General features: G+C 44.8%; 1 protein-coding gene across 3 annotated transcripts in view; it reads left to right on the top strand.

Moving 5' to 3' along the window:
- Positions 1-27,092, top strand: part of ZNF106 (zinc finger protein 106) — a 331,145-nt gene that overhangs the window by 144,396 nt on the left and 159,657 nt on the right. For all 3 annotated transcript variants that reach the window (XM_069208786.1, XM_069208785.1, XM_069208787.1), the window contains 4 exons: positions 13,689-14,406; positions 17,863-17,918; positions 18,154-18,299; positions 18,846-18,980. In XM_069208786.1, coding sequence (XP_069064887.1) covers positions 13,689-14,406; positions 17,863-17,918; positions 18,154-18,299; positions 18,846-18,980 — 1,055 coding nt within the window. The remainder of the gene's footprint in view (positions 1-13,688; positions 14,407-17,862; positions 17,919-18,153; positions 18,300-18,845; positions 18,981-27,092) is intronic.

Here is a 27,092-nt window from a genome sequence, read left to right as displayed (position 1 = left end):
CAGAGATCGAGTCCAGTGTGGTTTCACCCATATTGGACGCTCCTGAGACACCTGCAGCCTCTGCACGCAGGCCCCTTCTCTCACAGGCTTGTGGAGAGAGAAAACCCGACAGCTACAGCAACCACTGCACCTGCGACCCATGGCTGCAGCTGAGGTGGGTCATCAGTGCCAATCATGTCCCCCAGCTCCTAAGAGCTGAAGTCCACTCTGGGTTCACCCCTGCCAGGCTCTCCCACGACACCTACAGCCTCAACAAACAGGACCCCCTGACTGCAAGTGCTCCCGGACGAGCCTAACTGCTCTCCCACCCTACCACATATTGAGCATTAGTCTTATCTACTTTTGCCTCTGCAATACCATTTGATGATCAACTGGTCTCTGCACAGTCTACTTCATTTTAGTGCTATATATATATGTTCGATGGCATGTGTAGCTGCAGATACACATGCTTTGCACATCCCGCCATCTAGTGTTGGGCTCGGAGTGTTACAAGTTGTTTTTCTTCGAAGAAGTCTTTTCGAGTCACAAGATCGAGGGACTCCTCCTCTTTCGGCTCCATTGGGCATGGGCGTCGACTCCATCTTAGATTGTTTTCTTTCCGCCATCGGGTTCGGACATGTTCCTTTTTGCTCCGCACTTCGGTTCGGAAAGTTAGTGGAACACTCGGAAAATTCGACGGTATTGTTTGCGTTCGGTATCGGGTTAGTTACAACAGATCGACACCGAAATTTGAAGAGGTCCGGCGGCCCTTCGGGGTTTTCGATTCCCCGGCGGGGCCTGGTCGGCCCGACCGCATGCGTCTTCAAGGCTAATGGAACGGACCCCGTTCCGCTTCTGCCCCGAATGTCACAATAAGTATCTTTATACAGATCAGCATTTGGTCTGTAATTTGTGTTTGTCGCCAGAACACAAAGAGGATACCTGTGAGGCCTGTCAGGCATTTCGGTCCAGAAAGACCTTAAGGGACCGAAAAGCAAGAAGACTACAGATGGCTTTGTGCCGACAGGACAAAAACACATGGAGGAAGAAGAGGAAGCCTTCTCCATCGAGGATTCGGACTCGGAAGAGGTCGATCCTGAACAGACGCCGAAAACCGTGAATAAGACGTCAATGCACAAGACTCACGTAAAGACCTGGAAGGCCAGGGGACGCCACCACCAACAGGCCATGGCTTAACCCGAAAAATAGGTGACTGGGCATCGGCACTGAAAAAGGGCATGCATGTGTCGAAGTCATCCAACTCCGATTGAGATACCGGCACAGAGCACACTCGACCCCGAGACAACGGGTCAGAGCAGACTCGACACCGGGTCAGAGCAATCTCGGCACCGAGAGAGCGGCACCGAACCAAGTCGGCACCGAGAAATCAGTACGGCGAAGAGCAAAAAAGTGTCGTCGGAACCGAAAAAGGCAGCCGAAAAGGTTTTGATACTGAAACATCAGGCCTCGGAACCGAAATCAAGTTCCTACGCAGAGGAACAAGGCCTGTCCTCACAAATGCAAACACATAGATTTGGACAGGAACTGGAGACAATGGAGCCAGACTACACCCAAAGAAGGCTCCACATCCAAAAAGAAACAGGGAAGATCAGTACTCTCCCTCCAATTCGAATGAAACGAAAACTTGCCTTCCAAGAGAAAGAAAAGCAGCCACAGGCGAAGGTGGCTAAACAAGTAACCCCGCCACCATCTCCATAACGCTCTCCACAACCATCACCAGTAGCCACTCCACCAATGATGCAATCCCCAACTCATACAGGGATGAGTCAGGATGATCCAGACGCGTGGGATCTTTATGATGCGCCAGTGTCAGATAACAGTCCCGAGTGTTATCCAGCTAGACCTTCACCACCAGAGGATAGTACAGCCTACGCACAGGTGGTGTCAAGGGCAGCAGCGTTTCATAACGTCAGCCTGCATGCTGAGCCAATTGAAGACGACTTTCTATTTAATACACTGTTGTCCACACACAGCCAGTACCAGAGCCTCCCCATGCTACCTGTAATGCTAAAACACTCCAAGCAAGTGTTTGAAGAGCCTGTGAAAGGAAGGGCCATTACTCCAAGAGTGGAGAAAAAATATAAACCGCCACCAACAGACCCCGTGTACATCACACAACAGTTGACACCAGACTCAGTGGTAGTAGGGGCAGCTCGCAAGAGGGCGAACTCACACACTTCAGGAGATGCACCACCTCCAGACAAAGCGAATCATAAGTTCGACGCGGCAGGGGAAAGAGTGGCGGCAAAGGCAGCAAACCAGTGGCGTATTGCCAACTCACAGGCTTTGTTGGCCAGATATGATAGGGCTCATTGGGACAAAATGCAACACTTTATAGAACATTTGCCCAAGGAGTTCCAAAAAAGAGCACAGCAAGTAGTGGAAGAAGGACAGAGTATCTCAAACAATCAGATACGGTCAGCAATGGATGCGGCAGACACAGCTGCTAGGACTGTAAACACAGCAGTGACAATACGGAGACATGCATGGCTGCGTACATCAGGATTCAAGCCGTAAATACAACAAGCCGTGCTGAATATGCCATTTAACGGACAGCAGTTGTTTGGGCCGGAGGTGGACACTGCTATCGAAAAACTTAAAAAAGACACTGATACGGCCAAAGCCATGGGCGCACTCTACTCCCCACAGAGCAGAGGCACTTTTTGTGAAACACAGTTTCGAGGGGGGTTTCGAGGACAAAGCACGGAACCCACAACCTCACAAACAAAGCCCACTTATCAGAGCCAATATCAGCGGGTACGTTTTCGGGGACAATATAGAGGGGGACCGTTCCCAAAAAGTAGAGGGAAGTTCCAAACTCCCAAAACTCCACAAAACAAGTAGTGACTTCAACGTCACAAATCCCCAACACATAACACCAGTGGGGGGGCAGATTAACCAAGTTCTACGAACAATGGGAGGAAATAACAACAGACACTTGGGTCCTAGCAATTATCCAGCATGGTTATTGCATAGAATTTCTAAAATTCCCTCCAAATGTCCCACCGAAAACACACAATATGTCAAAACAACACATGGATCTTCTACAACTGGAGGTCCAAGCGTTGTTACAAAAAGATGAAATAGAACTCGTACCAATTCATCAGAGAGGAACAGGAGTTTACTCACTGTACTTTCTCATACCCAAAAAAGACAAAACTCTAAGACCTATATTAGATCTAAAAACATTAAATATCTACATCAAATCAGATCACTTTCACATGGTGACACTGCAGGACGTAATCCCATTGCTCAAACAACAAGACTACATGACAACACTAGACCTAAAGGATGCATACTTCCATATACCGATACATCCTTCACGCAGACAGTACTTAAGGTTTGTATTCCAAGGGGTACATTACCAATTCAAAGTGTTGCCATTCGGGATAACAACTGCGCAAAGAGTTTTTACAAAATGCCTGGCAGTAGTGGCTGCTCATATCGGAAGGCAGCAAATACATGTGTTTCCGTACCAAGACGATTGGTTAATCAAAACCAACACGCAAGAACGGTGTTCACAACACACAAAGTATGTCATAGAAACCCTCCACAAACTAGGTTTCTCACTCAACTACAACAAGTCACACCTTCAACCGTGTCAAACACAGCAATACTTAGGGGCGAAAATCAACACAGCAAAAGGGATTGCCACTCCAAGTCCACAAAGTGTACAGGCATTTCACAATGTAATACAGGCCATGTACCCAAAACAAAAGATACAAATGAAGATGGTGATGAAACTACTAGGCATGATGTCCTCATGCATAGCCATTGTCCCAAACGCAAGATTGCACATGCAGCCCTTACAACAGTGCCTAGCATCACAATGGTCACAGGGTCAACTTCGAGATCTAGTGTTGATAGACCGCCAAACATACACCTTGCTTCAATGGTGGAACAATATAAATTTAAACCAAGGGCGGCCTTTCCAAAACCCAGTGCCTCAATACGTAATAACGACAGATGCCTCCATGATAGGGTGAGGAGCACACCTCAATCAACACAGCATCCAAGGACAATGGGACACTCAGCAGACACAGTTTCACATAAATCACTTAGGACTACTGGCAGTATTTCTAGCGTTGAAAGCATTTCAACCTATAATAAGCCACAAACACATTTTTGTCAAAACAGACAACATGACAACGATGTTTTATCTGAACAAACAGGGAGGAACACACTCGACACAGTTGTGTCTCCTGGCACAGAGAATATGGCATTGGGCGATTCACAACCACATTCGCCTAATAGCGCAGTTTATTCCAGGGATTCAGAATCAGTTAGCAGACAATCTCTCTCGGGATCACCAACAGATCCACGAATGGGAGATTCACCACCAAATACTAAACACTTACTTCCAAAGATGGGGAACACCACAAATAGACCTATTTGCAACAAAAAAAAACGCAAAATGCCAAAACTTTGCATCCAGATACCCACAGGATCAGTCTCAAGGCAATGCGTTATGGATGAGTTGGTCAGGGATGTTTGCACACGCTTTTCCCCCTCTCCCACTCCTTCCATATCTGGTAAACAAATTGAGTCAAAACAAACTCAAACTCATACTAATAGCACCAACTTGGTCAAGGCAACCTTGGTACACAACACTACTAGATCTATCAGTAGTACCTCATGTCAAACTACCAAACAGGCCAAATCTGTTCAAACAACAGATCAGACACCCAAATCCAGCATCGCTGAATCTAGCAATCTAGCTCCTGAAGTCTTAGAATTCGGACATCTAGACCTCACACAGGAATGTATGGAGGTCCTAAGACAAGCTAGGAAACCAACCACAAGGCATTGCTATGCAAATAAGTGGAAAAGATTTGTGTATTATTGCCATAATAAACAAATACAACCCTTACACGCATCTGCTAAAGACATCGTCAGCTACCTACTGCCCTTACAAAAGTCAAAGCTAGCTTTTTCATCCATTAAAATACATCTCACCACAATTTCAGCTTATCTGCAAATTACGCACTCAACATCACTTTTTAGGATCCCAGTCATAAAGGCTTTTATGGAGGGTCTGAAAAGAATGATCCCACCAAGGACACCACCAGTTCCTTTGTGGAACCTTAACATTGTCTTAACACGGCTCATGGGTCCACTGTTTGAACCCATGCACTCATGTAGGATACAATACTTAACATGGAAAGTAGCATTTCTAATTGCCATCACATCTCTAAGAAGAGTAAGTGAGATACAAGCATTTACCATACAAGAACCCTTTATTCAGATACACAAGCATAAAGTAGTTTTACAAACAAAGTTCTTACCAAAAGTCATATCACCTTTCCACTTGAATCAAACAGTAGAACTACCAGTGTTCTTTCCAAAACCAGATTCTGTAGCTGAAAGGGCATTACATACATTAGACATAAAAAGAGCGTTAATGTACTACATTGACAGAACAAAACAAATTTGAAAAACAAAACAATTGTTTGTTGCTTTCCAAAAACCTCATACAGGAAATCCAATATCCAAACAAGGCATTGCCAGATGGATAGTTAAATGCATTGAAACCTGTTATCTCAAAGCAAAAAGAGAACTGCCTATAACACCAAAAGCACACTCAACTAGAAAAAAAGGTGCTACCATGGCCTTTCTAGGAAACATTCCAATGACTGAAATATGTAAGGCAGCCACATGGTCTACGCCTCATACGTTTACCAAGCCCTACTGCGTGGATGTGTTAACAGCACAACAAGCCACAGTAGGACAAGCAGTACTACGAACTTTGTTTCAAACAACTACAACTCCTACAGGCTGAACCACTGCTTTTGGGGAGATAACTGCTTACTAGTCTGTGCAAAGCATATGTATCTGCAGCTATACATGCCATCGAATGGAAAATGTCACTTACCCAGTGTACATCTGTTCGTGGCATGAGACGCTGCAGATTCACATGCGCCCACCCGCTTCCCCGGGAGCCTGTAACCGTTTGAAGTTGATCTTGAACATTTGTAAATTTGTAAATATATTGCTTTAACCACATTATGTACATACATATTTACTCCATTGCATGGGCACTATTACTATAATACACAACTCCTACCTCACCCTCTGCGGGGAAAACAATCTAAGATGGAGTAGATGCCCATGCACAATGGAGCCGAAAGGGGAGGAGTCCCTCGATCTCGTGACTCAAAAAGACTTCTTCGAAGAAAAACAACTTGTAACACTCCGAGCCCAACACTAGATGGCGGGATGTGCAAAGCATGTGAATCTGCAGCGTCTCATGCCAGATGTACACTGGGTAAGTGACATTTTCCATATATATAGATATATATATATAAGTATATATATATATCTATATATATGTTCGATGGCATGTGTAGCTGCAGATACACATGCTGTGCATATCCCGCCATCTAGTGTTGGGCTCGGAGTGTTACAAGTTGTTTTTCTTCGAAGAAGTCTTTTCGAGTTACGAGATCGAGGGACTCCTCCCATTTCGGCTCCATTGCGCATGGCCGTCGACTCCATCTTAGATTGTTTTCTTTCCGCTATCGGGTTCGGACGTGTTCCTCTTCGCTCCGTGTTTCGGAAAGTTAGTTAGATATCGGAAAAATTTGACGGTATTGTTTGCGTTCGGTATCGGGTTAGTTAACGCAGATGACACCGAATTTTTAAGAGCTTCGGTGGCCCTTCGGGGTTTCGATTCCCCGGCGGGGCCTGGTCGGCCCGACCACGTGCGTCTACAAGACTAATGGAACGGACCCCATTCCGCTTCTGCCCCGAATGCCACAACAAGTATCCTTACACAGATCAGCATTTGGTCTGTAATTTGTGTTTTTCTCCCGAACACAAAGAGGATACCTGTGAGGCCTGTCGAGTGTTTCGGTCGAGGAAAACGCTGAGGGACCGGAGAGCGAGAAGGCTTCAAATGGTGTCGGCGCCGTAAGAACACCACGACTTGGAGGAAGAAGAAACCTTCTCCATTGCTGACTCGGATAAGGCCGAAACAGAACAGATGCCGAAAACAGTGAGTAAAACAGCCCCGGCCAAAACTCACGTAAAAATCATCAAAGTCCAGGGGACGCCACCGCCGGCAGGCCATGGCTTAACCCAAAAAATCGGTGACCGTCCATCGGCAACGAAAAAGGGCACACATATGTCGAAGTCATCCGACTCCGGTTGAGATACCGGCACAGAAAAGACTCGGCCCGAGACACTGGGTCAGAACAATCTCGACATCGAGATACCGGCACCGAGATGAGTCGGCACCGAGAGATCGGAACACCGAAACTTAAAGTGTCTTCGGTGCCGAAAAAGACGGTTGAAAAGGTTTCGATACCGAAACATCTGGCTTCGGAGCCGAAAACAAGTTCCTACACCGAGGAACAAGGGCTTTCCACACAAATGCAAAGCCATAAATTCGGGCAAGAGCTAGAAGCAGGGCAGCCAGATTTTACACAGAGAAGGCTCCATATCGAAAAGGAGACAGGGAAGATAAGAAGTCTCCCTCCTATAAGGATGAAAAGGAAACTGGCTTTCCAAGAGAAGGATAAACAACCACAAACAAAGGTGGCAAAACAAGTAACTCCGCCACCATCACCACAACGCTCACCGCAATCATCACCAATTGCTAGCCCACCTATGGTGCAGTCTCCAACACACACAGGCATGAGCCAAGATGACCCAGATGCATGGGATCTTTATGATGCGTCTGTGTCAGATAACAGTCCCGACTGTTACCCAGCAAGACCATCACCACCTGAAGACAGTACTGCTTACACACAGGTGGTGTCCAGAGCAGCTGCTTTTCACATTGCACGCTGAACCCGAAGATGACTTTTTATTTAATACTCTGTCGTCCACACATAGTCAGTACCAGAGTCTTCCGATGCTACCAGGAATGTTGAAACACGCAAAGCAAGTATTTCAAGAACCCGTAAAAGGCAGGGCCATTACTCCTAGGGTGGAGAAAAAGTACAAGCCTCCACCAACAGACCCTATGTACATCACGCAGCAACTGACACCGGACTCAGTAGTAGTAGGCGCAGCACGCAAAAGGGCGAATTCACACACCTCCAGAGATGCACCACCACCCGACAAAGAAAGTCGCAAGTTCGACGCAGCGGGAAAAAGAGTGGCAGCACAAGCAGCCAATCAGTGGCGCATTGCAAATTCACAGGCTTTGCTGTCAAGATATGACAGAGCCCACTGGGATGAAATGCAACACTTTATTGAACATCTGCCCAAAGAATTCCAAAAACGTGCACAACAAGTGGTAGAAGAGGGCCAAAGTATCTCAAATAACCAGATACATTCAGCAATGGACGCAGCAGACACAGCTGCAAGAACTGTAAATACAGCGGTCACAATTCAGCGACACGCATGGCTGCGCACCTCAGGATTCAAGCCCGAAATACAACAGGCTGTGCTTAATATGCCTTTTAATGGACAGCAGTTGTTTGGGCCGGAAGTGGACACAGCTATCGAAGCTGAAAAAAGATACAGATACGGCCAAAGCCATGGGCGTGCTCTACTCCCCACAGAGCAGACACACTTTTAGGAAGACACAATTTAGAGGGGGGTTTCGGGGCCAAACCACAGAACCCTCAACCTCACAAACCAGGCCCACATACCACAGCCAGTATCAGAGAGGAGGCTTTCGGGGACAATACAGAGGTGGACAGTTCCCTAAGACTAGAGGGAAGTTCCAAAGTCCAAAGACCCCTCAAAACAAACAGTGACTTCAGTGTCACAAATCCCCAACACATAACACTAGTGGGGGGGAGACTAACACATTTTTACCAAAATTGGGAGAAAATAACAACGGACTCATGGGTCCTGACCATCATCCAACATGGCTATTGCATAGAATTCCTACAATTACCACCAAATGTGCCTCCAAAAACACACAACATGTCCAAACAACACATGGATCTATTACAGATAGAAGTCCAAGCGTTGTTACAAAAAGATGCAATAGAACTAGTACCCAATCACCAGAAAGGAAGAGGGGTTTACTCCCTGTACTTTCTCATACCCCAAAAAGACAAAACTCTAAGACCCATATTAGATCTCAGAACACTAAATCTTTACATCAAATCAGATCACTTTCACATGGTGACAATTCAAGACGTATTCCCCTTGCTCAAACAACAAGTCTACAGGACCACATTAGATCTCAAAGATGCGTACTTCCATATACCCATACATCCTTCACACAGGAAATACTTACGGTTTGTAATCCAGGGAGTACATTACCAGTTCAAAGTGTTACCATTCGGAATAACAACAGCACCAAGGGTATTTACAAAATGCCTTGCAGTAGTAGCGGCACATACCAGAAGACAGCACATACACGTGTGCCCGTATCTAGACGATTGGTTAATCAAAACCGACACACAAGAACAGTGTTTTTAACACACAAAAAACGTCATAGAAACCCTTGACAAACTAGGTTTCTCACTAAACTACCAAAAATCACACCTACAGCCGTGTCAAATACAACAATACTTAGGAGCAACAATCAACACAAAAAAAGGGATTGCCACTCCAAGTCCACAAAGGGTACAAGCATTCCAAAACGTAATACAAAGCATGCACCCAAACCAGAAGTATCAGGTCAAATTAGTGATGAAACTACTAGGCATGATGTCCTCATGCATAGCCATTGTCCCAAATGCAAGATTACACATTCGGCCCTTACAACAGTGCCTAGCAACACAATGGACACAAGCACAGGGTCAACCTCAAGATCTAGTGTTGATAGACCGCCAAACACACACCTCGCTACAATGGTGGAATCATATAAATTTAAATCAAGGGCGGCTTTTTCAGGACCCAGTGCCTCAATACTTGATCACAACAGATGCTTCTATGGTAGGGTGGGGAGCACACCTCAACCAACACAGCATCCAGGGACAATGGGACACTCAGCAGAAATAACTTCACATAAATCAGCTAGAACTACTAGCAGTGTTTCTAGCGTTGAAAGCATTTCACCCGATAATAGCCCACAAACAAATTCTTGTCAAAACAGACAACATGACAACAATGTATTACTTAAACAAACAGGGAGGCACAAACTCATCACAACTGTGTCTCTTGGCACAAAAAATTTGGCATTGGGCGAATCACAATCACATTCACCTAATAGCGCAATACATCCCAGGAATTCAAAACCAGTTGGCAGACAATCTCAGTCGATCACCAACAGATCCACGAATGGAAGATTCATCCCCAGATACTACAAACCTACTTCAAAAAGTGGGGAACACCGCAAATAGACCTAGTCGCAACAAGAGAAAACGCAAAATGCCAAAACTTCGCATCCAGATACCCACAGCCTCACTCCAAGGGCAATGCGTTATGGATGAGTTGGTGAGGGATATTTGCTTACGCTTTTCCCCCTCACCCACTCATTCCGTATCTAGTAAACAAACTGAGTCAAAACAAACTCAAACTAATACTAATAACACCAACTTGGGCACGACAACCTTGGTACACAGCACTACTAGACCTGTCAGTAGTGCCTCATATCAAACTACCAAACAGACCAGATCTGTTAACTCAACACAAACAGCAGATCAGACACCCGAATACAGCATCGCTCAATCTAGCAATCTGGCTCCTGAAGTCTTAGAATTCGGACATCTAAACCTCACACAGGAATGTATGGAGGTCATCAAACAGGCTAGAAAACCTACTACAAGACATTGCTACGCAAATAAATGGAAACGATTTGTTTATTACTGTCATAATAATCAAATTCAACCATTACACGCGTCCGCTACACACATTGTAAGCTACTTACTCCACTTACAAAATTCTAAGTTAGCTTTTTCATCCATTAAAATACATCTCACAGCAATTTAAGCTTATCTGCAAATTACACATTCAACTTCGCTATTTAAAATCCCAGTCATAAAAGCTCTTATGGAGGGTCTAAAAAGGATCATTCCACCGAGAACACCACCAGTTCCTTCGTGGAACCTCAATATTGTATTAACGAGACTCATGGGTCCACCATTCGAACCCATGCACTCTTGTGAAATGCAATACTTAACTTGGAAAGTAGCCTTCCTAATAGCTATCACATCTCTCAGAAGAGTAAGTTAAATACAAGCCTTTACCATACAGGAACCCTTTATACAAATACACAAACATAAAGTGATTCTACGTACAAATCCCAAATTTTTCCCAAAAGTTATATCACCGTTCCACTTAAACCAAACTGTGGAACTCCCAGTGTTTTTTCCACAACCAGACTCTGTAGCTGAAAGAGCATCACATACATTAGACATAAAAAGAGCTCTAATGTACTACATTGATAGAACCAAACAGTTTTGCAAAACAAAACAATTGTTTGTAGCTTACCAAAAACCTCATACAGGGAATCCAATATCCAAACAAGGCATTGCCAGATGGATAGTGAAATGTATTCAAACCTGTTATGTTAAAGCTAAGAGAGAACTACCTATTACACCAAAGGCACACTCCACTAGAAAGAAAGGCGCCACAATGGCCTTTCTAGGAAATATACCAATGACAGAAATATGTAAGGCAGCCACATGGTCTACGCCTCGTACATTCACTAAACATTGCTGCGTGGATGTGTTAACAACACAACAAGCCACAGTAGGACAAGCAGTACTAAGAACTTTATTTCAAACAACTTCAACTCCTACAGGCTAAACCACCGCTTTTGGGGAGATAACTGCTTAATAGTCTTTGCACAGCATGTGTATCTGCAGCTACACATGCCATTGAACGGAAAATGTCACTTACGCAGTGTACATCTGTTCGTGGCACGAGACGCTGCAGATTCACATGCGCCCTCCCACCTCCCCGGGAGCCTGTAGCCGGTGTAAGTTGATCAAAATTCAACTCGTACATTTGTAAATTTGTAAATATAATACTTTTAGTCACATTATGTGAACATACTTACTCCATTGCATGGGCACTATTACTATAATACACAACTCCTATCTCACTCTTTGCGGGGAAAAAAATCTAAGATGGAGTCGACGCCCATGCGCAATGGAGCCGAAATGGGAGGAGTCCCTCGATCACGTGACTCGAAAAGACTTCTTCGAAGAAAAACAACTTGTAACACTCCGAGCCCAACACTAGATGGCGGGATATTCACAGCATGTGAATCTGCAACGTCTCATGCCACGAACAGATGTACACTGGGTAAGTGACATTTTCCATATATATATATATATATATATATATATATATATATATATATATATACATATATATACATATATTTACAGAGAGCTTCCTACAGATGTGTTTTTGGAAAGTGCTGCGCACCATATGCATCCCCTTCTCTGTTTGTAATGCCCCAATGACACCTCAATCCAGTCTAATTTGTACTTCATTCAAGCCGCTCCACAGCGGGCGTTTACGGCATCTCACCATCAGAACTGTGTTCCTGGTCTCCATCATTTCTGCGCAGTATGTAAGTGAGTTTCAGGCTTTGTGTTCATCCTCCATACACCACCTTCTTCCCTGAAAAGCTATTTCTGCATACCAGTGCATCCAGTCTCTTGAAAGCTAGGACAGTGTACCACTTAGGCCAGTCAATTACTCTGGCAACGTTCTTTGCTCCACCTTTTCCCTCGAAGGAAGTGCAGTGTCTCCATACCTTGAACCCTAAGAGGGTGATCAGCTTTGACATCACTAGCAATAAAGATAACCAGATGGACAATTAGCCCTTTGTGGGGTTTGCCAGATGAAAAAAAGGCAAGACTGTCAGAAGCATACCAACTCACACTTTATCGTGCTCTGCATTAAGATTGGTTACGCACTGGCGATGAAGCAACCTCTGGATGGACTGCATGCCCACTACACCAGGGCCAAAGCTGCTGCCACTGTGCTAGCATATGGTGTCCATGTCCTAGGCATCTGCCAGGCGTCCCTCCATACGTTTATAAAGCAGCCAAGTCCTCAGAGTATTGTACTTTGCCCACTCAGTCTGCAGGACTTTCTGGTTTGGGTCCATCCACAGCCCATCTCCATTAGGTATTGCTTTGGGAATCTAATCAAAAGGTGAGAAATTTGCGGCTTGAAATCCCTGTTAGAAGAACACGTTGCTTACCTTCGGTAACCCTCTTTCTGGAAGAGACTCAATCTAACCACAGATTCCTTTTCAGCTCTCCCCTCTTCCATGTTCTGTGGTTGGATTCTACATTTTAAAAAGATCTCATGTCCTAGGAATCTGCACATTGATGTACTGATTTGTTTTTGTGGCTCCTTGTCTGGAGGCACATACTGTCTCAACACCAACTGACGTCAGCACGCGGGAGTGGTGCTTTTATAGGCCCTGCACATCATTTCCAGAGCAGAATGGCATCAGTGCAGAGCAGCACAGTGCCACCTTCTGGCTTGCAAAGGTATCACAAATTAGTTCTGGGTCCAGTCTGATGCCTGAGGAATATTAAAAAAGTAAGGAGTCTGCACTACATAGTCTCTACCAGAAAAAGCATTGTTTAGGTAAGTAACTTGTTCTTCTGCTTATTAAACTTTGTCGTGTTTCTACAGTAATAAATGAATATTATTTTTCAAACTTTAGTAAAGGGTCAGTGTTCTACCTACCCACCTCCTCAAAGCCTGTGAAAGAGCTCCTAATTTTTGTAAGCCAGAAAAAAACATCATGACATCATCTTAATATGTCTTTTCTCAATATTTTGTTACTTGTGTTTTTTTCTCATTAGGTCTGATTGGTCAAAACAGCTTCCAATCAACTCCAGAAGAGTCCAGTACAGGCAAGAGCAATTCCAGGTCAACAGAAATACATTCACAGCCACAATCCTCTCAGACTTCAGTTGCACAAGGAAGCAATTCAGTGCTTGAAGGAGCTTTGTTGCAAAAACCTACCAGTGTATTTCCATGCCATCCTTTACCTGGACAAACTTCTGTGGTAAAAGATTCCAACTACTGTTTGGATCAGTCTCAGCAACAAGCCATATCTACCATAGCCTTGGTGGAGGAGAAAGGCAGTAAGAAGAAAAAAAAGCTCAGAAAAAAGAAAACATTGAAAGCTGCACATGTACCGGAGAACAGTGACACTGAACAGGACATAAGTTGTAATCCAGTTCGGAAACTCAAATGCAAGAAAATGACCAAGGAGGGAAAAGTTACAACATCCACTTCCTTTGACCAAGAGGAGAGCAGCACAGCTCTAGGAAACGAGAGGAACAAAGACGAGAATGACTCTGATTCCTCTGTCGAGGTTGTGGAGGTCTCCAATCCTACCCTTGAAATAGTAGCTATTGACTCAGCACCTGAAGAAGCAAAGCCTGACAGCCCATCAAAAAGAGATCCTTTGAGTAACACAGAGAAGAGATTAGTGGAAGTAGCTCGGTCAGGTTATGATGAAGTCTCCTCTACCAGTGAGATGGGTGCCAACTACAGAAATGGAGTTCTGAGAAGGTGAGGCCAATATATGCATAAACAATTTTGGACCTATTTAAGTGTTTTTATTTGAAACCTAAAAAGAATGTACATCTCCTAATCGTGCATCTGTTTCAAGACTCCTCAGATTCATTTTCTTGTCAAACACTCAGGTAGCGGGAACATTTATACAGTCTGTCTGAGAAATTTGCATGAAGACATCAGATGTATAACGTTCATGAAATGTAATTGATTCTAATAGGCACTGCACCTATTCTGGTCTTTTATTTTAAGGCGGAGCCAGGAATAAACAAAAAAGCAATGATAGGCTTTGTCAATATGCAGTCCTTCAAAGAATAATTTAGAATGAAATGAGCAAGTGCTAGTTAAGCGGGAGTGAATATAACTAGTTATTACAAATTATTCAATTCAGTCAGTTGAAACAAACATATACCATTGATATTTGCTTTACATAATTTCTTGTGCCATGTTTTTTCTATAAATTGTCCCATCCTTGTTCCTTGGGATTGCTCCATTTCCTCTCCTAGGTAGACCCCTGAGAGCATATACTTCATCTTGTTGTAGAGTGCCCATTCACATGGTTTGCATCTCTGCCACTCCTGTGTGCATTCCAGAGTTTATACTTTAGTCACTGGACAGAGAGGGCCCCTCATGCCCGTGGTTAAACAATATCATGTGGGCCACTCTTAAAATGGTAGGTATGGGCATGATTGCTTCTGTCCTTACACCTGTAGTAAACACTGGTGGGTATGCATTCTCATGCTTGCCACATGTAATGATCTTTCTCTATCACACACTTAAAACACAGAAACACTTCCTAAGTAGGACTTTGTGCACTTGCACACAGTCTACTTTTCCAAACAGATTTTCTAAATCGTTAGTGTGTATTCCCGCACTTCTTATCACTTCAAGTTCACCTCTAGACTCAGCGTCAGAACATAGGAAGACAACTCTGGTCCTCGTGGAAAAGATCAAAATGTGTTTCATTGAGACCACATGACATACATTCATATGCCTCCATCCACAATACATCCGTGGAGTGGCTTGCTACCCACCTTTAAATCAGTGATAGTGTTTCATCAGGATCTGAAATGTAATGTAAATGAACTACAATACGTTACAGAAAAAAATGAGCTGACACAGCCTCTCAAAAATCTAAAACCACCTTCTTCTCCGTTGATGTGCATAACTTCCATTCTGCTTTATTTAGGAGTGTATTCCAAACAGTAAAGGGGTTATGAAAAGCTATTAGTTTTGGCTTTTGTTTAGTGAAAAGATTCTAACAATTTAAGATAACATTTGCTGCATCCATGTTTGGTGAATAAAATAAACTGCCATTGAGCAGAAAAGATGTTGTAATACATTGGCAGATATGATAAACCAATAGAAAACAGAGAATGTTTTACAGCTTTACGGTGTATGCTCAACTACCTCTGAAGTACTGTCAAGTTCTCTGTGACTCATCTGGAATATTGTAGGCACAAGCAGCTTGTTCCATCTTCAGTGTATATTGGGTAAGGTCCGAAGTTCATATCAGGAGCGTTGTCCAGTTCTGATGAATACTTGTAAGATTAGATTCATCACCTTGGAAAGCTACCTCCTTGTTCTGTGCAGTGGTATGTTTTTAACTTTTTAACATCTAAAATGGTCCCAAGTTACTAATCCCCACAATGTTACCAACAGTTATACTCACTTCCCATCTGAGGGTGCAGAAAGGGAATGAGATAGGAATTTGCAGTCAACACCCAGAGAGGCAATTTTAACTTTTTGTGGGATTTTCTGGAGCAAAGCACGGTAAAGCTGCTAGGCTGTTCGGAAGATGATCCTCTCATGGTGGATAGTCATCTGCATCAAACTGTCCTACACACTAGCCAAGAGGCAGCCCCTCCAGAAGATCTGAGATCCCAATCCACCAGAACCAAGGCAACTACCATTGCCATTGTGTTGGTGTGAGGTATGTATGTTGATATCAGCGAAGCTGCAACATAGGTGCCTCTGAATATTTTCACAAAACACTACTGTCTTGATAGCCTGGATGGTTGGGAAGGGCACTTTACCAGCTCAGTTCTGCAAGATCTTTTGGTTTGAGTCCACTTCAGAGATTATTGACCTTTGGGAGGTACTGCTTTGATATCTATTCTTAGGTGAGGGATTTGCCATTAGAAGTATCCATCAGAAGAGCAAGGTACTTAACTTCGATAATGCTTTTTCTGTTGGCTAGCCTGTTGAGTTGTAGGTTCCTCATTCCTCTCCACCCTACTAGTTTTGTGCAGTTTTGTGATCAACACTCTTTCACCAGCTATTGTTTTACACCTCATGTCTGAGAGGCCAAGAAAAGGGAAAAGAGAAGAAACAGGCATCAACATGCAAGGGTGCTGCATATATGTGTCTCCGCTCTGTCACTTCGGAGATGGTATGGAGTCAGTGTTAAATCACACTATGCTGCCTATTGGTGCTCCAGAGCACTGCTGTAAAATCCTCAGGATCCATACTGGTGCTCGTGGGATATTCTAAGGTGAGGAGTCTGTGGTTAGAGTTTGCACCAGAAAGGATGTCACAGAAGGTAAATAACTTGTTTGTTGGGAAATAGAGAATCGCAGGGATTCGCAGAACAACCAGTCTAATTAATATTCATTAGGGACGTCAAATCTGCGACCCCTCCCTTTTTGAGTGGCCACAATCATGGGAGGGTGGCCTGCAAGGAGAAGACTACTGCCTGTCACTATCCCCTCCTTTCAAAATTGAAATATTTTTGTTTTTTTAAAGTAGCAGGATTTGCTTAAAGGAAACGATGCTGCTTAAAAAAAATCTTTTCAGTTTTGAAAAACTCAATTAAAAGTTGGCAGTGGTTCCTTGAGCACTGTATACAACCCCTGAAATTGACAAACTGATCCCCAAAGTGAAGGGGTCTTCCCATTCACTAGTGAGTTACCAAACCCACTTGAGAGTCGATAACTGATCAGTTTAATGCAGCTGGAGTTACTGTTGCAAACGTTTATTTTATATGGAATAGGTTCCCAATTTGAAAGGACACCCAAAACAGACCCCTCCCAAATTTCGAATCTTTAATCATTTCTAAACACGTTTTCTGATTCAGAAAAAGTTTTCCAAATCCAAAAGTAGTCTACCTCCTCTTAGTGTGATTGGGTGATGTGGCGTGCATGAGACATTTGGATGCCCAGTGTAAGTGTAACCCCAAAAAGCTGAATTGCCATTTTACATATTGCAGGTGTTGTATAGCCTCTTCTCCCTCACTCCTGTGTGTCTTAGTACTACTCGCTCCTCATCCACTTCAGGATGTTGTAGCCATGTTGTTCTGTGTGGTCAGTAAGCTCTCTGTTAAACATGGATGGGTCCATGGTGCTCACATCATTTGATCAGGCCAGAACCTTAAGCCTTCACTGTAATAGTTCTACAGCTATTATAAGCTGATTCGCTGGAGCTTCATGGATTCTCTTCTTTTTCCTTCTGCAGTGTGCCTGAAGTCCGTATACCCATATCATCGGTCAAAGGATCCAAGAACTCCTCAGGTTTGTGTTTTACATAATGTGTTTCCTTATTGCCATACAATGTAGCCCAGAGTGCTCAATGTGATTCTCTAAATATGTGCAAATCCTTCAGAAGCCTTTACCTTATCTGCTTAATTTTATTTTGTGGCAATTGGAATCTGTTTGAGTGCAGGGAGCAACCAGGAATGTGAGATGTGTTTTGTCAGTTAGGTGCTTTATATAATACTTCTCATGGGCTTACTTCTTTTTTTCGCAGAAGTGTCATCAGAACCAGGAGAAGATGAAGATCCAACAGAAGGGAACTTTGAAGGTCACCAAGCTGCTGTAAATGCTATCCAGATTTTCGGGGGTCTTCTGTACACCTGCTCAGCAGACAAAACTGTTAATGCCTACAATCTGGTGGTAAGTAAACATTTCAAGGATCCTGCTAAATGAGCATTACAAGCAAGTGACTTTTCCTTTCTTTATGAACTCCATTTGTGGCATTTGTTTAGTGGAGCTGTGCAAACTAAATGTAAACCGTATGAGTTTTTTAAACGCTTAGAGAGAGAAAGGAGAGCCACATCCAAACACTCTTCGAATCTGCAGCTAATGTGCAATCTGTCCATTAGCTGCTTAGTGACCTTGCACCTTCCCTGTGGTTACCCACCATATTGCCATCCCATGAACTTAGAGATGTAAGCATGCTTCTAGAGACACCTAGTAAGCGTATCTGAGAGAAAGGTAACTGGAATAAAAAAATATTTCAAACAAAGGTCTGTACCCAAAAAAAGAACAGCAGGAAAGGAGTACATTTGGCATATTCCTTCAAAGAAGCAACATTCCCCCCAGAATTTCAGTGCTATTTTAGCAACATCAATTATTGTTAGTTTTTGTCATTTGCTCCTGGTGTAACCTATATTTTGTTGGATTACAAATGCTGAATGTAAAATGTCTTCCCTGTTTCAGAGCAGGAAACGTGTGGCCATCTTTGAAGGACACACCTCCAAAGTTAACTGCCTTCTCATAACTTTGACATCTGGCAAGAAATCAGTGCTATACACGGGCTCCAGTGACCACACAATCCGCTGCTACAATATCAAGGTATTGTATTTAAGATCATTAATTGCAAAGTCAAGAGCCTTACCATGTGTGATATACTTGAATGAATAAATATGACTTTGTTATGGTGATCACATGGATATCCATGGTGTGCATTACTATAAACATGGAATCTGAATACCTAAATTAAAAGCATTGTTTTATTAAATACAGGTGCATTAAAAAAACTGAATTCTTGACTTTCCGTACAATTATGGAAAATAACAAAAAAAAATCCTCAATTGCCCTTATTTATACTAGACAAGGGTGACATCTTTTAATTACACTAGACAAGTGTGACTTATTTTCAATGTTTCATCTTTAGTACTATTTGTTATCTATCATTTCCACGTATTCCTTTTCATAATGGCTATTCTTGACATATATTTACTGTGCTTTACTTCAGTACTTTTAAGTTGTTCTGCTAAGACCTTGAGTGCAGTCATGCCACAGGCGAAGTAAATAGAAAATAAACCACCCCTGCCTAGTGTCCATGGGTGTACATCCTTCAGAAAGAATACTAAAGCTGATTTGTTAGAGAATGGCCACTCCACCATTTTATACAATGTTGAGTGCCTCTTTTCTGTTTGGGCCCGTCCCGCTGAAAAGGTTCTCCTGTGCCACTTGCAATAAATGCCTTTATGTCTGCAAATCTCTCTGAGACATCTAGTAAGCTTTCAAATTCCCTAAGTGATTGCCTTTTAAGATGGTTTGGCCCTTGCCCAACAATTAACATTGCAGGAATCCAACGTTGCAAACCTGCATCTTTTAAGTAATCCAAAGTGTTGTGATAGAGGTTCCACTCTTTGTGATCTCCAGCTTATTAGTGTGGGTTTTCTCAAGAGACTCAGTGTGTGGTGACACCACTGGCATTGCTTTGATTATTGTAGAAGACTGTAGTGCCACCTGTGGTGCTAAAAAGGGAGAGCATGTTGAAAGTGTTTTCTTTAAGTAATAGCCTACGCTGCTTGCAAGTATTGAACAACAGCCCCAGAAAACCGTACCTTGCTAAACCTTTGTCTAATATGCTCTATATGGAAGGCTTCATTAGATATAACCTATCACTGCACAAACAGAGCACTCTACTATTTCAGCTTTGGTATAATTAATTTTTAAACATGAATAGTGATGGAAGGCAAAACTGTGTATTTTCTGTATTTTACTTATTCCACGTTGGCTTCCCCATGATAAGTCTCTGCTCCTTTTTTTTTTTTAAAACCTAGGCAATATTTACCAGTAAGATAGTAGAATATTTAACAAGTGTGTGTGTGTGTGTGTATATGTGTATATATATATATATATATATGTTCAATGGCATGTGTAGCTGCAGATACACATGCTGTCATTAGTCCACCATCTAGTGTTGGGCTCGGAGTGTTACAAGTTGTTTTTCTTCGAAGAAGTCTTTTTGAGTCACAGGATCGAGTGACTCCTCCTCTACGGTTCCATTGCGCATGGGCATCGACTCCTTTGTTAGATAGTTTTCTTTCCGCCGTCGGGTTCGGACGTGTTTCCTCTCGCTCCGAGATTTCGATTCGGAAAACTTTGTAAAAATCTCTTTTCGTCAGTATTGTATTGAACGGGTTCATCTTCTTCCATAGACACAACAGTACCGTCGGGAAAACAACCTTGTTCGCCCTTCGGGGCGCGCACAACTCTGGCCTATTCGGGCCGACCGCATGGAAAGCCTCATGGATCGGACCCCTTTCCGATTCTGTCCTCTGTGCCACGCGAAGTACCCGTACACAGACCAGCATCTGGTTTGCAACCTCTGCCTTTCCCCCAGACCATCGGGAAGAAAACTGTGACGCCTGTCGATCCTTCCGATCGAAAAAGACTCTTAGAGACCGAAGAGCAAGAAGGCTCGAAAAGGCGAGGAAGAGCGTGGAACATCTCGATGTAGAAGAGGAAGAATTGATGCAGACAGCAGTCTCAGTTCGAGATTCGGAGTCGGAGCAGGATTCAGAGGAATCCGAGAAAGACAGACCAGTCACAGCAGGACAACATGTGAGTAAGTCTGCCCCTGCACCCTCACAAAAGAAAAAACAAAAGGCCTTGGGTACGCCACTGCCGGAAGGCCATGCCTGCGGCCGGAAAAAAAAATGTTGGTGACCGACCTCCCAGTTCGGTTCCGAAAACCTCGTTGACAACAAAAAGCTCAGTTTCCGACTCCAGTAGACACCAATTTTCGAAGTCAAAATTAAGAAAGACCGCTTCGGAGCCGAAACCTTCGTCCTCCTCATCTTTTTCGACCCTGAAAAAACATGCTTTGGAGCCGAAAAGGCCAACATACACAGAGGAGCATGGGCTTTCAAAAAGTCTTAAAGAAAGCCACAAAACCTCTGAAGAAGAGTTAGAGGTTGAACCAATTCTAGAAATTATGGATGAAAGGCAATCCAAGATCCACATCCATAAAGAAACAGGAAGAATTCTTACAACACCTCCTTTAAAAACAAAGAGGAAGCTAGCTTTTTAGGAGGGATTTGACACTATGCAGCCTCCAGCTAAAGTGCCAAAGCAGAAGGAGAAACCACCATGTGTAACACCTGGACGTATCACACCTGGTATAGTGTGGCCATATGGGAGAGGCAGAGATCAGAGGCACCTGGTCTCCGGCGGAATCCGGACTCCACATCAGCATTTTAGTCCTCCATGCGATCATACTATCGATGAAAGCATTTCTTCCCTCTTTCAAGTAAAAGGTAGTGCAAGTGCTCACGAACAACACCACTGCCATGTGGTACTGCAACAAGTAGGGCGGGTGGGGTTGTGGACCCTTTGGCTCTGTGCCTCTGGACGTGGCTGGAACATCAGGGCATTTTCCTGATGGTTAAACATCTGGCAGGATCTTTGAACACCAGAGCGGACGAACTCTCCATCCAGAGGTGGCTTAAGGTCTCTTTCGGCAGCGGGGAGAGCCTTGGTTAGATCTGTTCACCTCCACAGAGAACGCACAGTGCCAGGTTTTAGCGCGTTGAAGTTTTCAAGGCGGCAGTCACTTGGAGATGCTTTTCGTCTTGAGTGGAACTCAGGCCTCCTGGTTGCCTTTCCGCTCATACCACTTCTGCCCAGGTCTCAAGAAGGTCAAGAACTATTGGGTCCAAATCCTTGTGGCTCTGGACTGGGCGCGAAGAGTCTGGTATCCCCAGCTACTGAGCATGGCCATTGATCCTCCGATCAGACTGTCGGTTTGGGAAGATCTTCTGTCGCAGCAGCAAAGGAGGGTTCGCCACCTGAACCTGTCCAGTCTCTGCCTTCTTGCGTGGAGTTAAAGCAGCGGCTTTTGACCTTCAGGCCAAAGTCTGTTGTGGAATCTTGGCAGCCAGGATTTCCTCCACCAAAAAGGTATACGGCCGTCATTGGAAGATATTTGTGGCATAGTGCACAGGTCTGTTGGCCCCCTTTGTATCCCTCTTTCTGAGGTTCTGTTGTTTATAGCTTCTCTGGCCCAGCAGGGCTATGCTATGGGCACTCTCAAATGTTATTTGTCTGCTATCTCTACTTTAAGGTTGCCTGGTCAACATTTATGTCTCCTTTTGTAATTAGGTTCCTTGCCTTACTCATATGTTTTCTCCATCCCCATTCATTATGCCTCAATGGGATTTGAATTTAGTTTTGACATTCCTGATGTGCTCTCCTTTCAAGCCTCTTCACAATTGTCCTCTCAGACTTCTCACCTTGAAAACAGTTTTCCTTGTGGCCATTACCTCTGCCTGCAGGGTGAGTGAGCTGAAGGTATTGTCATCTAAGCAGCCCTACCTTTCCACCTATCCTGCCAAAGTGGTGCTTCGCACTAGGGTTTCCTTTTTGCCATAATTGGTCATGCCTTTTCATGTAGGCCAACCCATCACCTTGCCTACTTTTTATGTATCCCGGCATCCTTCTAAGAAAGAGGATAGACTCTATCCCCTGGATCCAAAAAGAGCACTGTCGTTCTACCTTGATCGTACCAAAGAGGTCCGGATGGATGATCAACTTTTTGTTGGCTATGTGGGTGTGAAGAAAGGTCGGGCAGTAGAGAAGAGAACTGTAGGAAGCTGGTCTGGTGTGTGGTGGGTACACCTTATACCAGGTCCAGGTAGCCCCTTTTAGTGAAGTGTAGGCAGTGTCTAGAAGCCAGGCTCTCTAGAGGTAGCTGTGGCAGAGCAGCCAAGGTTTATCTAGGAGGCATGCAAAGCTCATGCAATACCACAGTAGTCACACAGCACTTACACACATGAAAGAAAACACTCAGTTGTACAAAAATAAAGGTACTTTATTTTTGGAACAAATCCACAAAATACTAGCCAGGTAACCCACCCTTAGGAGGTAAGTAATACACTAAATCTATACACTAGTAATCAGAAACAGGCATAGAAAAGGTTAAGAACCAGTGTGCAAATAGCAATAACCAGTAGTGACCCTAGGGGAGCACAGACCATCAACTAACAAAATGGAATACGAACAAGGTACCCCCAGCTAGGTAAGTAAAATGTGTAGCAGGGAGCTGGGAGTACTAGAAAACCAGAGGTAAGTAACACAGTACCCCCTGCACCCAGGAATGCAGAGGTAAAACACTGGATTTTCCCAAAACCACCCAAAAGGAGATAAAAGAAGAAAATACACACAGACAAGCCTGCAAGAAAACCAGTGATGGATTCCTGAAGAAAGAAGACCTATGGAGAGAGGGGACCACAAGAGTCACAGTGGAGTCCAGGAGGAGTAGGAGCTACTACCCACTCAGTTGTGGATGCAGGAGTTGGTTGACGGTAATGAAGAACAGGTCAGCACTGCATCCCTGGAGCTGGAGAAGAGTTCCTAATGGATGCAGATGAAGTCCCACGCTAGAAGGAAGATTGCAGATGGGTGTCGGTGCAGGAATTCCACCAACAAGCCTTGGCAAAGACAAAATCGCAGTTAGCGGAAAAGAGGTGCTGCCAGGGACCAGCAAGGCACAGAAGGACTCGACCCAAGCGGGGGAGTCACATGGGACCCTCAGCGTAGCAGAAAGTCCACAGGAGCAGAGGCAGCACCCACAGGATGGGGGACACAGGAGTCGCAGAAGAAGCCCACGCCGCAGGAGAACCTCGCAGGGGGCTGTGCATTGCAGGATGGAGTGTGGAGGCTAGAGCTACACGTCGCATGAAGATCCCTTGGAGGAGATGCAAACAAGCATTGGCAGCTGCAAAGAGATGCGGTGCACGGGGGTACTGTCCTGCATGGGAAGGCAAAGGCTTACGTCTATCAAAGTTAGACAGCTGGCAGAGAGAACCAAGAGGACTACTCGGGACCACCATCTGTGATACAGGTTCCACGCAGCTCAAGATGATAGGAGATCCACGCCGCAGGTCCTCGCTTGTTGTAGGCCCCTGCAAGGAAGTGACTCCCTCACTCCAAGGGAGATTCCTTCTTCTTCTTGTGTAGGCTGAACAGTTGCAGTCTTCTGAGGATGCACGGCCCGGGAAATGTTGCAAAGCTGGCAGGAGACGTGGAACTAAAGTTTCAGAAGAGTCTTCTTCGTTGTAGCAGTGTTTGTCGGTTCCTGGAGGGTCCAGTCGCAGTTCCAGTGGCCAGAAGTCAAAGCAGGGGTTGCAGAGGAGTCCTGCCAGAATCTTGCATGCTGAATCTGAGGCCCCACCTAAGAGAGAGACCCTAAATAGCCCTGAAAGGGGGATTGGTCACCTAACCAGGTAAGTACCTATCAGGAGGGGGCTCGGTCGTCACCTGCCTGGCCTGGTCACACGGATGCTCCCAGAGTTCCCTGCCAACCTTGCAAAGAAGATGGCAGAACCCAGGGACCCTCTGGAGGAGCTCTTGGCACCAACCATGGGGTGGTGATGGACAGGGGAGTGGTCACTCCCCTTTCCATTATCCAGTTTTGCGACAGAGCAGGGACTGGGGGGGGTTCCTGAAGTGGTGTGGGCTGGTCTATGCACGAAGGGCACCAAATGTGCCCTTCAAAGCAAACCAGTGGCTTAGGGAAGCTATCCCTCCCAAGCCAGTAACACAAACCTTTTCCAAAGGGAGAGGTTGTTACCTCCCTGTCCCAAAGGAAATCCTTTGTTCTGCCTTCCTGGGCTTGATCAGATCAAACTGCAGGAGAGCAGAATCCTGTCTGAGGGGTGGCAGCAGCTGGGCTGCCCAGAAAACCCTGGAAGACTGGTGGTAACAATGCTGGGGGTCCTCTAAGGAGCCCCAGATGCATGGGATCATACTTCCAGTACTTGCAACACTATTGGGTTATGATTCTGACATATTTCATACCAAACATGCCTAGGTTCGAAGTTACTAATATGTAGCTGGACATAGGTAGTGACCTATGTCCAGTACACGCGTAAATTGGCGATCCCGCACTCAAAGTCCAGAAAAATGGATGTGGAGTTTGTGGGGGCATTTCTGCTTGTGTTGAGGTGCCCCCACAAACGGGTACCTGCACCCTGCCCTCTGGACTGAGAGGGCCTACTATAGGGGTGTCTTATAGTGACCTGGTTTAGTGACCTGTAGTGAAAACGGGTGCATGCACCCATTTCACGCAGGCTGCCATGGCAGGCCTGCAGAACCCTTTGCATGGGCTCCCTACGGGTGGCAGAATAACTGCTGCAGCCCATAGGGATCCCCTGGATTCCCAAAGCCCTGGGTGCCTAGGTACCATATACAAGGGACTTGCATGGGAAGACCAGTATGCCAATTGTGGGAAGAAAAAGGTACAATTTAGAGGAGAGAGTAAAACTACTGGGGTCCTGGTTAGCAATAACCCAGTAGACACAGTCAAACATAGTGACAACATGCAGAAAATGGGGGTAACCATGCCAAGAAAGAGGGTACTTTCCTACAAGAACCATCTCCAGATGGGTCATACTCTGCATTGATAGGTGCTACACACTGGTTAAGAAGCAACTCCCTGAGTGTTATTCGTGCTCATTCTACCAGAGCTAAAGCTGCGACCATTGTGTTAGCATGCGGAGCTCCACTCCTTGACATTTGTCGGGCGGCAATCTCTGCACACATTTACCAAACACTACTGGAAAGTCGGGTCCGTATGGACAAGCATTTTGCTGGTTCAGTCCTGCAGAGCTTTCTAGTATGATCTTCCCACCTGCAGGGATGGTATTGCTTGGGTATCCATTCTGAGGTGGGGAATCTGCAACTAGATGTCTCTATCAGATGGACAAGTTACTCACCTTCACTAGCACATTATCGCACATTATCACACATTATCTGGTAGAGAAAATAGCTAGTTGATTCCTTACTAACCCACCCATCCTTCCTGCTCTGTGAACTGATTTCTAGGGACAGGGACTCCCCTTTTCAGGGCCTTGGATTTGATGCACCAGTAGTCAGTTTCTTTATGGCTTTGCACTTCTGTCGTGGAAAGTCGTGAAAAGAAACTGGCGTCAGTGCGCCAGAGTGGCACCTATATAGGGCCCGCAACGTCATATCTGGTGCGGATGCCGGACTCTGAGCTGATCGACGGCAGCTAGCGGTGCACAGGGGTACTGCTCAAGAAAAAATCTCTGGATCAAGACTGACACCTTTGGGAAATTCTAAGGTAAGGAATCTGCAACTAGATATTGCCTCTACCAGATAAGGCATTACCAAAGGTAAGTAACTTGCTCATTATGACATGTACCCAGAGGGCACCTTAGAGGTGCCCCCTGAAAACTACCAGACTCTTAGTTCGCTGGCTGACTGGCATCAACCAGCATGCCACCACATACAGGTTTCCGACCCCCTGGAGGTGAAAGTCAGTGCTGCCAGAGGCTAGAAACAATGCCTGCTCCAGAGGAATGTGTTATCACCTCCTCCAGCATGATTGCTAGTGAATTTGCATACCAAGGTCAGGGACTTCGAAGTCCCTGCCACTTTTGAGATGTGACCCCTGCTTCTCCCTGAATTGGGAGTTCCAACCCCCTTCTCTGAGGCCCATTTGACACAAGGGCAGGTGGGAAATTAGCTATGCAAGAAGGCATGTTGCACTACCAGGCTAGTTAAACCCTTAAGGTGGGCAGCATCATGTGCTCCACGAAAGAAGGGTTCCACCATCTTGTTTGTGGTGGAATTGGGAATTCTGGCACAGGGTTATGCCCACTCCTACAGGAAGTGGTCATATAGAGGGTGTAGTCTCCCTAGGGGTAA

This window comes from Pleurodeles waltl, chromosome 9, assembly GCF_031143425.1.
Source record: "Pleurodeles waltl isolate 20211129_DDA chromosome 9, aPleWal1.hap1.20221129, whole genome shotgun sequence".
In the NCBI taxonomy this organism is placed as follows: domain Eukaryota; kingdom Metazoa; phylum Chordata; class Amphibia; order Caudata; family Salamandridae; genus Pleurodeles; species Pleurodeles waltl.
The sequence above is the reverse complement of the archived record's forward strand: the minus strand, read 5'-3'. Positions and strand labels throughout refer to the sequence as shown.